The sequence below is a fragment of the Rana temporaria genome, chromosome 6, assembly GCF_905171775.1.
Source record: "Rana temporaria chromosome 6, aRanTem1.1, whole genome shotgun sequence".
Lineage (NCBI taxonomy): Eukaryota > Metazoa > Chordata > Amphibia > Anura > Ranidae > Rana > Rana temporaria.
The window spans coordinates 117976700-117992775 of record NC_053494.1 but is presented as its reverse complement, the minus strand read 5'-3'; the positions used below and the strand labels follow the sequence as shown (position 1 = coordinate 117992775).

The following is a 16076-nucleotide window of genomic DNA, read 5'->3' as shown; positions in this document are numbered from 1 at the left end:
TACATATGCATGCTTATACTTTTCAGAGGTCCGATATTGTTGGTTATTGGTTGCATGTAATATTCTAATTTTCTGAGATTGTGGATTTGGGGTTTTCATGAGCTGTAAGCCATAATCATCACAATTATGACAAATAGCGGCTTGAACCATCTTGCTTTGCATGTAATGAGTCTCATATATTAGTTTCACCTTTTAAGTTGCATTAATGAAATAAATGAACTTTTGCACAATATTCAAATTTTTATGCCATAAACAAATCTCCTATTTTGTAAACGCTATAACTTTTGCGCAAACCAATCAATAAACACTTATTGCGATTTTTTTTTTACAAAAAATATGTAGAAGAATACGTATCAGCCTAAACTGAGGAAAAACATTTTTTTTTAATACAGAGGTGATCAAATACCACCAAAAGAAAGCTCTATTTGTGGGAAAAAGAGGACGCCAATTTTGTTTGGGAGCCACGTCGCACGACCGCGCAATTGTCCGTTAAAACGACGCAGTGCCGAATCGCAAAAAGTGGCCTGGTCTTTGACCAGCAATATGGTCCGGGGGTGAAGTGGTTAAAAGAGGCACATCTAAGTATGCAGGCATCTGGGGTAAGGCTGTCCACATAAACCATCCTCCTCACCGCCATCAAAGTCGTCCCTTCCACTCTGCACTCCATGAGCGGTTCAAGCTTCGCTTTCAGATCACTCTACTGCAGCGTAGTCTTCACGGTCACGACTGCACATCGACATCGGTGAGACCGGGCGGGGTGGAGGATGGTCTATGGCTCCATTCACATCTAGGCGGACGAAATCGCGGCGTTTTGTAGCCGCAAATCGCGGTACAAATAGCGGCGTTTTTTGTACCGCGATTTGTGGCGACAAAACGCCGGTATTGTCCACCTAGATGTGCCCCAGATTGACCCCCCTCTATGGAGATGCTTCCCATCTCCTAGCCGAACGCCGAAAGACGGCTGAAAAAAAGGTCCGGCAGGCGTTCGGCGTGGAGATGTGAACCATCTCCATAGAGGGAAATGTGTTTCCAGCCCTCTGGCGGCAGCGGCGTAGCGCTACAGGCGTAAAAACGCCTAGATGTGAATGCGGGCTATGTGGACAGCTTTACCCCAGAGGCCTGCATACTTAGATGTGCCTCTTTTAATCATCAACTATGCGAGTTGCTTAATGTTGTACCTTCATTAAATGTAACCATAGTGCTACACTTTTCTTTTATACTCTGTAGCTCCTGCTGGATTTTGCTTCTATTCCTCTTGTGGAGGCTGCCATTTGTGGATGGACATTTTATGGTTATACAACCTATCACATTGCTATAATCTTTTTATATGGACTATAAACTAAAGGACTTATGAATAAATGGTTGTGGAACGAATCATTTGAGTTTCCATTATTTCTTATGGGGAAATTCGCTTTGATATACAAGTGCTTTGAATTCCAAGCATGTTTCTAAAACGAATAATGCTTGCAAGTCAAGGTTTTACTGTATATTGTGTGCACCAATATTCAAGTGTATTTTTTTCAAAAAACTTGCATTTGAAAAAAAAAAAATCACTGGGCAAATATCTTTTTATTTAAAAAATTGCAACGACCATAATTTTTTTCCTATGCCTTTGCTTTCAGAAAATATAAAAATGTTTGGGGTTCTAAGTAATTATTTAGTAAAAAAAAAAAAAATATATATATATATATAATCAGATTTTTACATGTGCAGTGGTGAAAACTATTGTTTGATCCCATGAAGATTTTGTAAGTGTGCCCACTTACAAAGAAGCAAAGGGTCTAGAATTGTCATCATAGGTGTACTTTAAACGATAGAGACAGAATATCAAACAAAAATCCAGGGAAAAAAAAAAAAAAAACACGATACAAGTGTTATAAAATGAGTTGCAGTTTAGGGATTCAAATAAGTATTTAAACCCCCTACCAACCAACAAGAAATCTGGCTCCCACAGACTGGCTACAGTCAAATGGGTAACATAAAAATAATAAAATAAACATTTCAAAAGTGAGAAATTCCTTGATAAGATCTATAAATAGATTTCAGTTAGGTTAGCCTGATAAGAACTGCACTGAAAGCAAGAACAAAAAATGAAAAGAGAAACAGGTTAATGGCAAGCTTAGAGACTGTACTCTGATAGCTGCTTATGTACCTGCTTGTCACTAAGGTTCCCTTGTAGTAAGGCGTCCACAAACACATGACGTCCAAGATTTTTCCCTCGTCGCTCTTTAATAGCTTTCTTTAGCAGAGCTTCCATCTCCATCAGAGCTTAAACCACAAAAGGAAATGATTATTTCTCTTAATCTGATAAAGGACAGCCTTTCCATAAAACTTTTTATGGTAAAACTCAACCAAGATAATGCTGTTAGGGGTTCTAGCTCCACCTTAATCTGCAGTCACGTATGAAAATTATAAAGATGCCAACAAGTTAAAACATAGGATTCTGGCAATATTAGAACATTTGGGTGTCCTCCCCACTGTTAGTGACTGAAGGAAGGACCCAATAAATCTAAATGTATTATTAGTATGACTGACTTTTTTCCTTTTCCCCAGAAGTCTACATAGAACTGAAAGTCGGAATGGAGAGATCCTTTGCAATAGGAGCTTCATTCATGTGGACATTCTTTCTGAGATTCTTCACAGCTAAAGAAATGCAAATCATGATGGCGGTGATATGAAAGATCTTAATTATCATACTCTGTTCTGCAAATATTGAGGGAGGCGATTCTAGTATAGTCACTGAAATGTTAAAGAGTTAATATCAAGTTGGAGGTTTAGCCTTTAACAACAATGAAATAATCATCACCCATTTTTTTATTTGTATCTCTCACATTTAAAAACTTAGGCTGACCATACATTATACTATTCACTTATTCAATTTCCTTTGGATTCACCTTCAACTATGCAGTGCAAGGGGCTGCCCGACTGCATACAAATTGAAAAGGGTTTAGGTTTGACTTCATATTATATGGTTTTGGTAAATCTAAAGGAAAATTGTACAATGTATGGCCAGCCTTAGACATTTCCTCTCCTGCTCTTAGGCCACCCATCACAATAAAAGACCACCAATAAGAACTAGAGCTGCACGATTCTGGGAAAAATGAGTATCGCGATTCTTTTGCATAAAATGAAGATCATGATTCTCTCACTATTCTCAAAAATGTATTTAAAGTTATTTTCAACACAAAACGGAGCTTATGTGGCGGCGTGGGGTGGAGCAAGATGGCGGCGATCAAACGTCACTTCCTGACGAGACAGCCACCGCCGGGTGTACCAAGATGGCCGCCGCTCCGGAGCTAGGCTGAAGCCGGGGACTTTCCTATGGCCGCACCCGAAAATCGCGGGTCATCCAGCCTGGAGATCGCGCGGGGGGGGGGGGGGGGGGGGGGGGGGGGGTCGGTAAATCGAGATCGTGATCTTTTCGCGATTAGTCGTGCAGCTCTAATAAGAACTGAGAGGTGACAAGGGAGGGGCAAAATTTGGTTTTTAAAAAACAGCCCAAAGCTTATATAAAATTACGGAATCTAAACATTTTGTGCGTTAAAGGATGTCAGAACACAATAGCACAACAGGGGAGTTCTGGGTGAACGCAAAGCATTCAAATGGAACGAGGTGGAGATTTGGGGTGTTCTGCACCCGACCTGAAAGCAAGTGGAGATCACTGGATTTGCAGTGTCTACTTCAGTGGCTTCCAGGGGGAATCTTTCAGGTATGGTATATTCATAGATACATTGTTACATTTTTTTTCAGCTTGGACCAATGTATAAAATCTACATACATGGCATTCTTATTTAAAAGGGGAAGAGCAATCTGTATTTTTGTTTACTGCACACAGCTTATAATCATAACTTGTATGTTATATGGATTTTTCAAATAAAGGTTTTTCTAATAAAAAAAAAAAAAAAAGGGAAAGAGCAACTATGCTGAACTCCACCCCCTTCATTAGAGATAACATAACTGATGGTCACCTGATCCACGTGACCAACTTCTGTGGTTTGAAGCATTGGTTTCTAGAACCAAGATACATACTGCAGGGCTTCTGCAAGCTTCTATGGCTTGTATGGCTTTTAGGTATGGTGGCCTTGAAAACTGGGGCTTCTAGAAGAGTACTCTCAAAAATGGGGACTCCTTCAGATACAAATCCACCAAAAGTAAGAGTATGAGCTTTTCTCACCACATCCCAGTTCTGTATTAGATAAAAATTAAGCAAGAAAAAGCAAATTGAAAAAAAGTAATGTCGTTGTGGAAAGAGTCTTAAAAACTGAGCTACAGGTAAGACCAACTCCTAGTTCTCCCAAGTTAACCATTTCTTTGAAGACCAGCAGAGACATGTGGCACATTTGCACATGCATGGGGAGTTCCCACCAGTTATTGGTTTAACTGGTTGAATAGGTTAACTATGCATGCACGCACGCCTTGAGGTTCACGACCACTATACCTGTGATACCTTCACATATGCGCTGGAAACACCTACACATGAGTACATGCGCCACGGGTCTCTAATGGATCATGTAGCCTTGCAGCATATCTATGTGCATAGATGCAAAAGTAAGAAGTGTAAAAAAAAGTCAGAAACACTTTATGGGGGTGGGGTCAGGTGCATAGAAGCCATTTTATTGGGTGAATGTCCGCTTTAAGCATTGCCTTTGCCATCACTGCCAGTCAAAGTCAAAACTCTATAACTAGAAGGGTGTAACCCCACTCTAAGCATAGGCAGAGCAGCACAGAAGCAACATCAGTGGATTTGAGGAACAATAAAAAAAGTAAGCTAAACATTCAGCATATCTACACCCAAAATCAAAAATGTAAAACATATTGCAGCTTATTATGGATTTTATAAATTGGCTGAAGTAGCTTTAAAATTTATTTTTTTAAGGTTTTATTTTTTTATATTTTCACATGGGGATCTTGGAAGTAACACACTTCTTGCTCCAGAGTGACAACGCTCACTCACTGTACTGTATTTACAGAAAAACAGCTTTATCACCTTAGGCCTGATCCAAAGCTATAAATACATCCTTCCCCTCTATTGCACAGATAGGAGGCGCTCTGTAGTTTACAGAAGATAGCTAGGAAAGCTGATAATGTGGTTTGTTTTTTTAGTTCAGTAAACGGGAAGTTGCAAGGACAGGAATCGTAGCAAGATCAGATATTTTTCTGTATTTGCAGTGAAAAAAAATGCAGGGAAAATAAACAAAGTCACCACATCAAAGACTGGTTAGCTGAAAGATATTCAAGTTTTGTTCTTGGGTTTAGAAGTCTTTTAAAATTTCACAACCACAAGAGTTACTTATTAGAATTGGTAAAGCCAAGTGTGATGCCGCGTACACACGATTATTTTTTCGGCATGTAAAAAAACGACGTTTAAAAAAAAAGTCATTTAAAATGATTGTGTGTGGGCTTCACATAATTTTTCGGGGTTCTGAAAAACGACAAAAATAAATAAATTCGAACATGCTGCATTTAACAACGTTTTAAACTATGTCGTTTTTCGGGTTGTAAAAAATGATCGTGTGTGGACTAAAATTACGTTAAAAACCCGCGCATGCTCAGAAGCAAGTTATGGGACAGGAGCGCTCGTTCTGGTAAAACTACCATTCATAATGGAGATAGCACATTCATCATGCTGTAACAGACAGGAAAGCGCAAATCGTCTTTTACAAACACAAAATCAGCAAAAGCAGCCCCAAGAGTGGCGTCATCCAAATGGAACTTCCCCTTTATAGTGCCGTTGTACGTCACTGCGCTTTGCTAGAGCATTTTTTTTATTTTAATGTCGTTTTAATGATGAAGTTGGAAAAAACAACGTTTTTTTCGAGAGGCTGAAAAACGTTGTTTTTAACATGCTGAAAAATGATTGTGTGTACGTGGCATTAGAGATGTAGGAGCATACGGGCAATCTTTGCAGTGAATAGAACTTCTATAAGCTCACCATTTTCATACTGCTTTTTCCGACTGGGACTCCTTTCTATTGAGCCATCAAGGAAACCCTTTCCAATCTCAGACCAAATCTAAATGGAACAGATATACACAAGAATTAAGAAAGACATTGTGGAAGGTCTCTTCTTTAATTATGTTACAAGGTATTTGCACATATTATATCTGTGTGCGAGTAAATAGGCATATCTCATGACTAACTAAAATTCTCAAGACCTTACCTACAAACCCACACTTCCTTTTGCACTGCCAAGGAATCCATAACTGTCATTCTGCTGCCAAGTACTATGCCCTCTGAGAGGTACAATGCCATCTCAAAAACACAGACCACAGAAGCAGATGTTCTTTACATTGATATTCTTAATCGTATGCCATTGGTAGATAACAGTGCACACATTCCAAGTCCTAATGTTTATCCCCTATGGTGAAGATGTGTACCGCCAATGGCACATCTCATACTTTAAGCCTAAATTCATTAAAGTGGTTGTATACCTCAGACATGATATATGAACAAAGCATATCCCCAAGTGTCAGTTCTGTCCACAGACTCCTTCCTCTGCTTTAAGCATGAGTCACTTCTGATGAGTTTTCCTGACACCAGGAAAAGTTTTCCTCTCAGAGCTCCTATGGAAATTCTGGACTTTGAATGGATGAAGGGGAAAAGACAGCTGTAGATAAAATAGGTACAACTTATGTAGTAGGATTTGTTTAATCTGGGTATCACCTGAGGCCAGTCACTAAGTTGAGAATATGTGAGTGTTTACAATCACTTTAAGGTCAAAGTTGTTATATAGGTGGTTACCACTGCATGGGAGAACTTTCTGCACAGGGTTTCCCAGAGAAAGATAATTGTATATTATTTAAACGGGTAAACACAACATCTCCCCGTTCTGCCTAGGTGACACGGTCACTGATCGTGTTCCCGGTCATCGGGAACAGCGATCAGTGACGTGTCACGGCAAGCCATGCCCCCCTACAGGTTAACCCCTTCACTGCCAGTGTAATTTTTACAGTAAAAAGTGCATTTTTATAGCACTGACGCTGTAAAAATGACAATGGTCCCAAAATGGTGTCAAAAGTGTCCGACGTGTCCGCCATAATGTCGCAGTCATGATAAAAATCATTACTAGTAAAAAAATAAATAGATTAATAAAAATGCCATAAAACTATCCCCTATTTTGTAGACGCTATAACTTTTGCGCAAACCAATCAATAAAACACTTAAGAGATTTTTGTTAACAAACATACCTGAATCAAAACTCAGTGGGGGAGTGCACACAGATGCCAGAACAAATGCACTAAGAAAAAACACAGCGTCTACTGCTTTAGGGGAAGATATGGAAAAAGTAGAGAAAAAGAGCTACCAGGGAATGGGGCGAAAGGATGACTGCACGGTGCTGCCGAGAATAATCAGAAGGGGGGATAGGAAAGGAGGGTATGAGGAAAGATAGGAAAGAAAAAACAAAGAAAGTTTAGGAAAAGAAAGAAAGTTTTGAAAAGAAAAAGAAAAAGTTTTGAAAAGAAAAAGAAAGTTTTTGGAGAAAAGGTTCAATAGAGGATTGGACTGTGGTGGTAAACCAGGGATTTACTCCAGGGAGAGGGTTCATGGGGAAGAGCAGCAATTGAATAGGTTATAAAGGGGTGAGAGATTGCTAGAGAGCCGTTACCCAAATTTAGATTTTATATTCTATTTATTATGCCAAGGTAGGTTAAAGCTGGGTTGTAATCCCCTATACTCACATCATCGTGATTTTTACGGAAACGAATGACCTCTTGTTCATCTTCAAAGCCGCTTCCCATTGCAGTCTGAGTGACAGATTTCATGGCGAACCCAAGCATATGCTGGCATAAGGGGACATGTTGAGAATGAGGGTAGGAACTCCACTTTGCCAGCAACTCCTCTGAAAGCTGCAATATAAAGAGTCTATTTGGTACAGTATTACAAAGTTCCCCAGGTCCTTGTCAAGTAGTACATAGGAACTTAAACTGTATGCATAGTAGCTACTGAGATTTTGGGAAGTTCAGCCTTTTATATCAATACACTGCAAATAAATACAGTGGGTTATAGTACTAGATGACAGCATATGTAATTAAAAAGCAAATCATCACAGAGTGGAACTGTGGATATGAAAACAAGGTAAGACAGTGCCACGTCCCGATAGATTAAGTTATACAAGAATAAGTTGGCAGATGATTGACTTTATTAGGCATAACACAACATTTTAAAAAAAAATATATGTAAATGTATTTACACAAAACATACAGAGTATTTCAAAACATATAGAACATATTGGCTGCTAATAAAATGACCTAACACAAAGAATATGGTGACACCACCTACAAACCAAAAAAAAAAAGCAGAAACGCCGGCAGAGAACCCCAGAAGAGAAGGAAGGATTGGAGCTACTCTGTACAAAACCATTGCACAGAGCAGGTGTCAAGTATGACATTATTTTATTAAATAAAAAAATTCAGAGCTTTATAAATTACTTTAAAGTGTTACTAAGCCCAGGACCCTGCATTCACCAGATCTGGTCTCCCACAGTACACACAATATGGAAATATAATTGGTTTAGTAAATATAAACTGCTAAATGCCTTTTCTCATCAGCAGTATATAGCAGTCGTGTGACTTCCATTAGTGTCTGTTTAATCTTGAAGGAGAAGTTTTCATTCTACTCTGACTGTCCTGTGATGCTGCAGGACCCCTGACCCTCTGTCTGGACAGAGCCGATTGCATGTGATCAGCACAGGGCCACTCTCCCCCCCCCCCCAAAAAAAAACCACACACACACACACACACACACACACACACACACACACACACCTCTCTAGGAATACACACGAAACTGAGAATGTGCAGAGTGACCCCCAAAGGCTATGTTCTTTTAGGAGAGGGATTGGGGACACTGAAAGAAGGGGAGGATCAGAGAAGACAGGACCAAACAGCCCTTTTACACAATGCAGAGGGTTAACTTTCTAGGTTCCACAGTGGGTATAACAAGAATGCTTTACTGCATATACAGACTGATTTTACGGTTGTGGGTTTAGTAACACCAAGTTATATAGTTTTTTTTCCCTTTCGTCTTCTAGGAAAGCCTCAGACATAGGCCTTCTCCCCTCCAGGACAGGAAGTACGTCTGTCAAGACCTTAAAGGCAGTCCTCCAGGCCCCCTCCCTCAGTTTTTTGTGTTTCCTGACGAATGGGAAAGGAGCATAAAGGAACCTAAGGGGACGCTCTCTGTCTCAGGGCCATCTTGAAGGAGCCCTTAGTGTACCTTCTCCTCATCCTGCGCACCCCTCCGTCCAGTTTGGGAGGAACAGGGCTGCGAGTCCCACCGCTGCCTTAAACTCTGGGAGAACAGGACCCCTGTAGTTTTGTCACAGTCCCCACGACACTATTGCACTAGGAGCTGCTTGCATGTACTTCCTGGCCCAGGTCTTCTCTGGATTGCAGGGAGGTTTTTCCTCCATCAGCCTGCCGGTCCGCACCCCCCTGGGAGCTTCTGGCTGGCAGCAGGAAGAAGAGACGCCTGTTTGCCCGGGACCAGGTTCAAAGCAGGAGAGCCACCAGAGGGCCGTCGGCCACAATTGCGTGCATGAGCGGCAGCACAGGGATTTATGTGTGTAAACATACAAATCCCCATGCTGTCAAAGGAGAGAAGACAGACCGTGTGTTTCTACACAATGTATCCGTTTCCTTGGCTCATTGAGTTCAGGATTAAAATCAAAATTTCAGCATGAATTGCTTTCCTACTACAGGAGTTGACACCCTTAATCTACTACGTATATCAAAAACCGCTGAAACAAATGCCTTTTTTATTCGCAGTGAAGACAGACATACAATTTGCACTGGACATGTGTGTCAATCTAGCCCAAACCTTTTAGCAAAAAAAAAAATGAAATTCCAATTAAGTGCAGACACCACAAGATGCACTGTAACAGCCTTATTAGCTTTAACATGTTGTCCTCCCTCTTAAAGCGGATGTCCGCTGAAAAAAAAAATATTAAAAGCCAGCAGCTACAAATACCGCAGCTGCTGACTTTTAATATTAGGACACTTACCTGTCCTGGAGTCCACTCGTTCTCTGCTGCGGACGACGCTGATCGCTCGTCACTCTGCTGCCCCCCCCCGCCATCCTCGGTGAGGGAACCAGGAAGTGAAGCGCTCCGGCTTCACAGCCCAGTTCCCTACGGCGCATGCACGAGTCGCGCTACGCCTGCCGAACACAACCGGGGGGGGGACGGGAGGTGGCGCCATGCCCGCAGTCTGCCCGAGAGTGTGTAGCCAGGAGTGGGTGCAAATACCTTTAGACAGGTATGTGCACCCCCCTCCCTGAAAGGTGTCAAATGTGACACCGGAGGGGGGGAGGGTTCTGATCAGCGGGAGTTCCACCTTAGGGTGGAGCTCCGCTTTAAACTAGTTTCACTGGGGCCTGACAACAACTTCTGACCAAAGCACAGTCAAAGGTCATCCCTCTGCCCAGTGTAAATGATCCAGTTGCCGCTTAGAGCTCTCTTACTGGATAGGGGGATGTAAATTGGCAAGGATTGGCCCAGACAGTAAATTCTGGTCCCTAATAACAAACAAAACAAATTTAAGAGGGGAGAGCAGAAGAGGGGTTTTTGGCAAATATTTGCTTCTGCTTTTTAGCAAGACTTACTTTTAGAAATGTAAAATGGGTCATTGATTTTAGATTTTGTTTTTGCTTTTGTGGGCATAAAGCAGACCCGGTTGATTGCTATGGACAAACTGACTTATTAAAACACACATAAGGGGAAATCCTAATAATTAGAGGGTACAAACTGGAATGTGGAATCACCTTAGAGATGATCATTGATTTTTTTGGAAGATGCATTAATAAACTTTACCCAAAAACAAAGAAATACTCGGGCTTCCCTGGGGTGTTGCTACAGAGCACTCTTGTTGGAGCAGCCAGCGTGAAATCACAGCAAGGAGAGGCAGACTTTCAGCACACACAGGAGTGCTAAATGCTGAAGATACTAGCAGTACCTGCAACTCTGAAAAGGGTCAATATTCTATTAATCACAGACAGTAATGTAATTATAAAACATGTATTTTAGAGACTGTGTTGCTAGGTTACAAGAGTCCTAAAGAAAGTGTATAGTTACAGCCTGCAAATGACTGCTGCAACAACATATATTTGCCTTGACACTGTATGGTTAAAATGCTCAAACCAAGAATTAGTACCTTAATTATTACACTGAAGTTGCTTTGTAAAGATTTGTTTATTCCATTCTCATAAAGCTTTTTCTGTATATGACTTTCAGCTGCTTCTCCAATAACTCCGGATTGGTAACCCAAGAGAGATTTCAGCATCATCTGAAATGGATCAGCTAAGAAGGCAAAATAGATATTTATCAATAGAGACATATATATCTAAAAGCAACTTAAAAGTTGTGTATTATGTTCCCAAGCATATCTAAAACCAAGAACAACAATTTTAAATATTGCATGTTAAGGGAACACTAAAGTCAACATTTTTTTTTTTTTTTTAAATAACAAACATGTTATACTTACCTCCACTGTGCAGATCGTTTTGCACAGAGTGACCTGGATCCATGTCTTCTGGGGTCCCTCGGCGGCTGTCTCGGCTCCTCCTCGCAAAAGCTTTCCACGTTCATGCGAGCTCCCTCGCATGGTGGAAAGCTTTTGCGAGCGCGCTCCCGTGATACAGCAGCGGCCATAGCCGCTGACTGTATCACTCGGCCCCGCCCCCCGGCTCGCCGTGTCATCCGCTGCGATTCACAGTAGCGCCAGCCAATGGCTGCGCTGCTATCAATCCGGCCAGCCTAGCCAATCAACGGCCAGGCTGGGCACCTGGCAAGACGACAAGCACGCGCCCGGGACTTTCGAACGGTCAGTTAAGTGAAACAGGGGCTCGGGGGGGGGGGGGGGGGGGGGGGGGGGCGGTGCTGTCAGATGTTTTTTTACCTTAATGCATAGGATGCATTAAGGTAAAAAAACTTTTACCTTTACAACCCCTTTAACAGTACGTAGATGTGATATGAATTAGATCAACTCATGCAAAAAAACACGAAGTTGCCATCATCCCTTGAAAGTTCAAATTATGTGAAATAACCTCTAAACATTGGGATTATATAGGCAACAAATAACTAATTATATACAGAAGAGTGTTGCATATATAGGAGATATAAAACATAGAATAAATGAAAAAATATGAAACAAATGATATAATGTCAGAATTCAAAACCTCCAGAGGTTTGGAGACAGTCGAACAGTGGCTAATCCAACGCGTTTCAAACAGGTAAAAATAGTTCTTCCTCAGGGGGCGTGCAGTGTCGATATGGATACCAGTGACACATCGTCCAGCTGATGTGGTCACATGATCCAGTCTAACCAATAGGGTGGAAGAGTGGGGTTTAAAAGGACGCCAGGGAGACTACATGGCGTCATTCCCTCTCCTCGGCTGGTTTGCTGAGGAGCTCCATGCAGGTCTGCTGGCAACATAGTTAGAACAGAGTTCTGGATGCCTCTTTTTGCACCTTGATTTTCCCATGATTATGGGGTAAGTTCATCAAGCACAGCCTGTTTATGGGTTATGTCTGTTTGAAACTTACAAGTCCTTCCTCTTTTAGGTTCTATTCATTAGACGTATTTAAAGCGCCATAATATTGGATAGTGATCCTAGTCTCCAATGTGAGTTGGGACTCTTAAAGGCACACGGAGACACTAAAAGGGAGGAACCAGTGACGGCACTGCGATTTTCAAGGGAATGCATATGCTTATAAAAGATTATATCAAGTATGTCTCCAAATCTCTGGAGGTTTTGAATTCTGGCATTGTATCATTTGTTTCATATTCTTCATTTATTCTATGTTTTATGTCTTCTATATAATGCAATACTCTTTTTTGTATTAATACATTTATGTATTTTTCTATATATAATTTGTTATTTGTTGCCTATATAATCCCAATGTTTAGAGGTTATTTCACATAATTTGTACGTAGATGCGATAGCTGCATTTGTTTTCTTTTTTCAGGAAAAGAACACTTTCTGCAAGTACAAAAAATACCAGTTGATCTTGCCAATGGGGGCCCTTGTAACCTCCATCAGCCTATGGTGGGAACACCACTTCAAAGATACAGTGCTGTTAATGAGCATTTTGACCCTGGATCAATAAGTGTCCTATTGGCAGGATCACCAGGTAAAAAATAAAGGAGTTAAAAGTAAAATAAAAGTCCTAAAAAGGGAAATCAATGCAGCTAGTACACCAAAGGACTGGCAAGCTGCAATATATTATATTTAGGTATGCTTTAAACTTGACCGATCTCTGACCTTTCCTAAAATCCTGTGGCAACAGGTTTATGTTGTAAAATACAGCAGCCAGGTAATATTTGGTATTTCCTCAAGAGATAACACTAATCAGAAGTTTCAATAATGCCTAGTACAAATGATCAGAAAATCGGATGAAAAATACGATTGCATGGCATTAGTACACAGCTTTCGAGAGCCGATCAAGACAGTTCGTGAGAAATTACTCGAAGGGACAAACACCAAAAAAGTTCTCTCGTAGGATATCAGAACGTACGATATTCGTTTAACCAGTACAGTATTCATCCAAAAATAAATAATAATAATAATAATAATAATATCAGAAGACCAAGAACATGCATTCTTGGAAACTAAACAATATATTACATCACTTCCAAAGTTGCATTCTGCCATATGAGAATTTTTGTAACTTTGGTAACCTCCTAATTTTTGATACGAGACTAGAATGCAAAAAAACAAACAGATGATCATTTGTCCAATATTCTCATCATGTGTACGAGGCTTAAAGGGGTTTTAACGTCTTTAATGTAAATAACAAACATGTCATACTTACCTCCTCTGTGCAAGGGTTATGCACAGAGTGGCCCCGATTCTCCTTTTCTGCGGTCCTCCCGCGGCGTTCCTGGCTCCTCCCTGCATCGAGTGTCCCGAAAGAGGAAGTGCTTTCCCTAGGGGCACTCAAGCGGGGGCACTCCCGTGTCCTTCTGCTGCGTCTATTGACACAGACAGCAGGACTCGGCCCTGTCCCTCACGTCATTTGATTTGATTGACAGCAGCAGGAGCCAATGGCTGTGCTGCTATCAATCTATCCAATCAGGACCCGAGAAACTGGTTGGAGCTGGTGTGCTCGTCCCCGTCGCTGGAAAGACTGGGTTCAGGTAAATAAAAGGGGTGCTTTGGGGGGGCTGCTGTATTACAGGAGGCTTTTCACCCTAATGCATAGAATGCATTAAGGTGAAAAACCTTGAGGGTTTACAATCCCTTTAAGAGTAGGTAACTTAGGGACCTATATCTCAAGCTATTAGGGCTGCAACCAACGATTATTTTCATAATCGATTAATCGGATAATAGCCTTGAAAAAAAAAATTGTTGTTGGCCAGATTACAAAACACAAATTGCCGCAAAAACACATCACATGCTTTTCTGCAGATCCTCTATTGAAGTATATTGAACCAAAAAAAACAAAATAGCACCGTTTTGCATTAAAAAGTCCTTGCCCTTTCCAAATACGCAGCAGCTGAAAAAAAAAAAATCATGGATGTGAACGTGTCCCATAGGAAAACATGTAAATGAACTGTAGTGTGTTTCTGCAAAAAGCACCAAAACACAGAGGTGTGACCCAGGCCTGAGATGTTTAGTAACATAATGGGGTTAAAAAAACAAAAAGAGCAAATAATCGCTACTGTAAGGGGATAATTTTTTTTACTGTGGGACAGTGAAAGTAATATTTACAGTAGCAATTTGCTTTTTTGTACAATAAAGGGCTAATTTTAGTTTTTTTAACCCCATTATGTTACTGGCCGATTAATTGATTATGAAAATTGTAATCGATTAATTTCATAATCGATTAGTTGTTTCGGCCCTACAAGCTATTCTTACAAAAGAAGTGGAATTATGTATTAACACACAAACAAAAAATAAATAAAATAAAAATAAACACGCACATGTTCTGTTAGGGTTTATGTGTTGTTTTAGGACGTCTAAGGATCCAAGACTGACAACAAGTCTCCGACCAAACCAGAAGGAAGCAACAGGTCCAAACTTCTCATGCAAGTTAACCAGGAATTCATGTAAACTTCCCGTGTTCACAATGTCTTGCAGATTTCCATCTCTGCGAAAAACAAATCAAACGAAAAATGTATATGCCAGGAAGCAAAAAATCAGATGCACTATATAGAATATATTATTGCCAACCTACACAAATATATTAGAACAATTCTAAAAAATTGCTACAAAATTTAGGATATTAGAATAGTTGTCATATTTTCTGTTTGCTTGTGGTATTATTTGAGGTAACAGAAAATCAGCGACATGCAGAAAAACATCGCCATCTAGTGAACCAACAGATACTAGATCATCTATATCAGATACCTGAAAATTAGAGAGGAATGGATGTTAAAGGACATGTCTATAATTATGTAAAAATAGGGGGGGAAGTGGATTTTTGGGACTTTAGATGAGCCATGAATGATAAAATAAAGAAAACTTTTTAAATGTTACATGTCAGAATTCCCTTAGGGAAGAGCGTCTAACCATGATAAATTAAATCAAAATAATCAATCCCAATAAATTAAATACAATTTAATAAAAACCATACACAATATGATATACAAATCTGACATGCAACATTAAAAAGTTTTCTTTATTTTATCATTCATATGTAAATGCCTCATCTAAAGTCCCAAAAATCCACTTCCCCTCTCTTTATACATACTACGAAAGTAATGTGACATCCAAAGTGATATGTCAGTTAGTAATGTGGGTAGAAACTGAAGGGATGAGGTGAGTAAAGAAATAGATTTGGATGTCATCAGCATAGAGATGATATTGGAAGCTGTGAGAGTTTATCGTGTGATCAAGGGAGGAGATGGAGAAGAGTAGGGACACCTATAGAGAAGACAGAACCTTGGGGGACCCCCTACAGAAAAAAGAAGAAGTGGAGTGGAGGAGACAGAGTTGTAGGCAACACTGAAGGAAATCTGTAAAAGGTAGGAGGAGAACCAAAAAAATCAGTCTTGGAGGCCAAGGGAGTGGAGTTTTTTTGAGAAGGAGCAGATGGTCAACAGCATTAGTTGGGCAGTTTCTGTGGAGTGCTATGAGC

At 40.4% G+C, this 16076-nt stretch overlaps 1 protein-coding gene across 1 annotated transcript in view; it reads right to left on the bottom strand.

Annotated features, from left to right (window-relative positions):
• Positions 1-16076, bottom strand: part of LOC120943753 (cytochrome P450 20A1) — a 51295-nt gene that overhangs the window by 26705 nt on the left and 8514 nt on the right. The window contains exons 3-7 of the mRNA XM_040357252.1: positions 14920-15086; positions 11149-11294; positions 7678-7845; positions 5933-6011; positions 2153-2268 (exon numbers count right to left, since the gene is read on the bottom strand). Of these exons, the coding sequence (XP_040213186.1) occupies positions 2153-2268; positions 5933-6011; positions 7678-7845; positions 11149-11294; positions 14920-15086 (676 nt within the window). The remainder of the gene's footprint in view (positions 1-2152; positions 2269-5932; positions 6012-7677; positions 7846-11148; positions 11295-14919; positions 15087-16076) is intronic.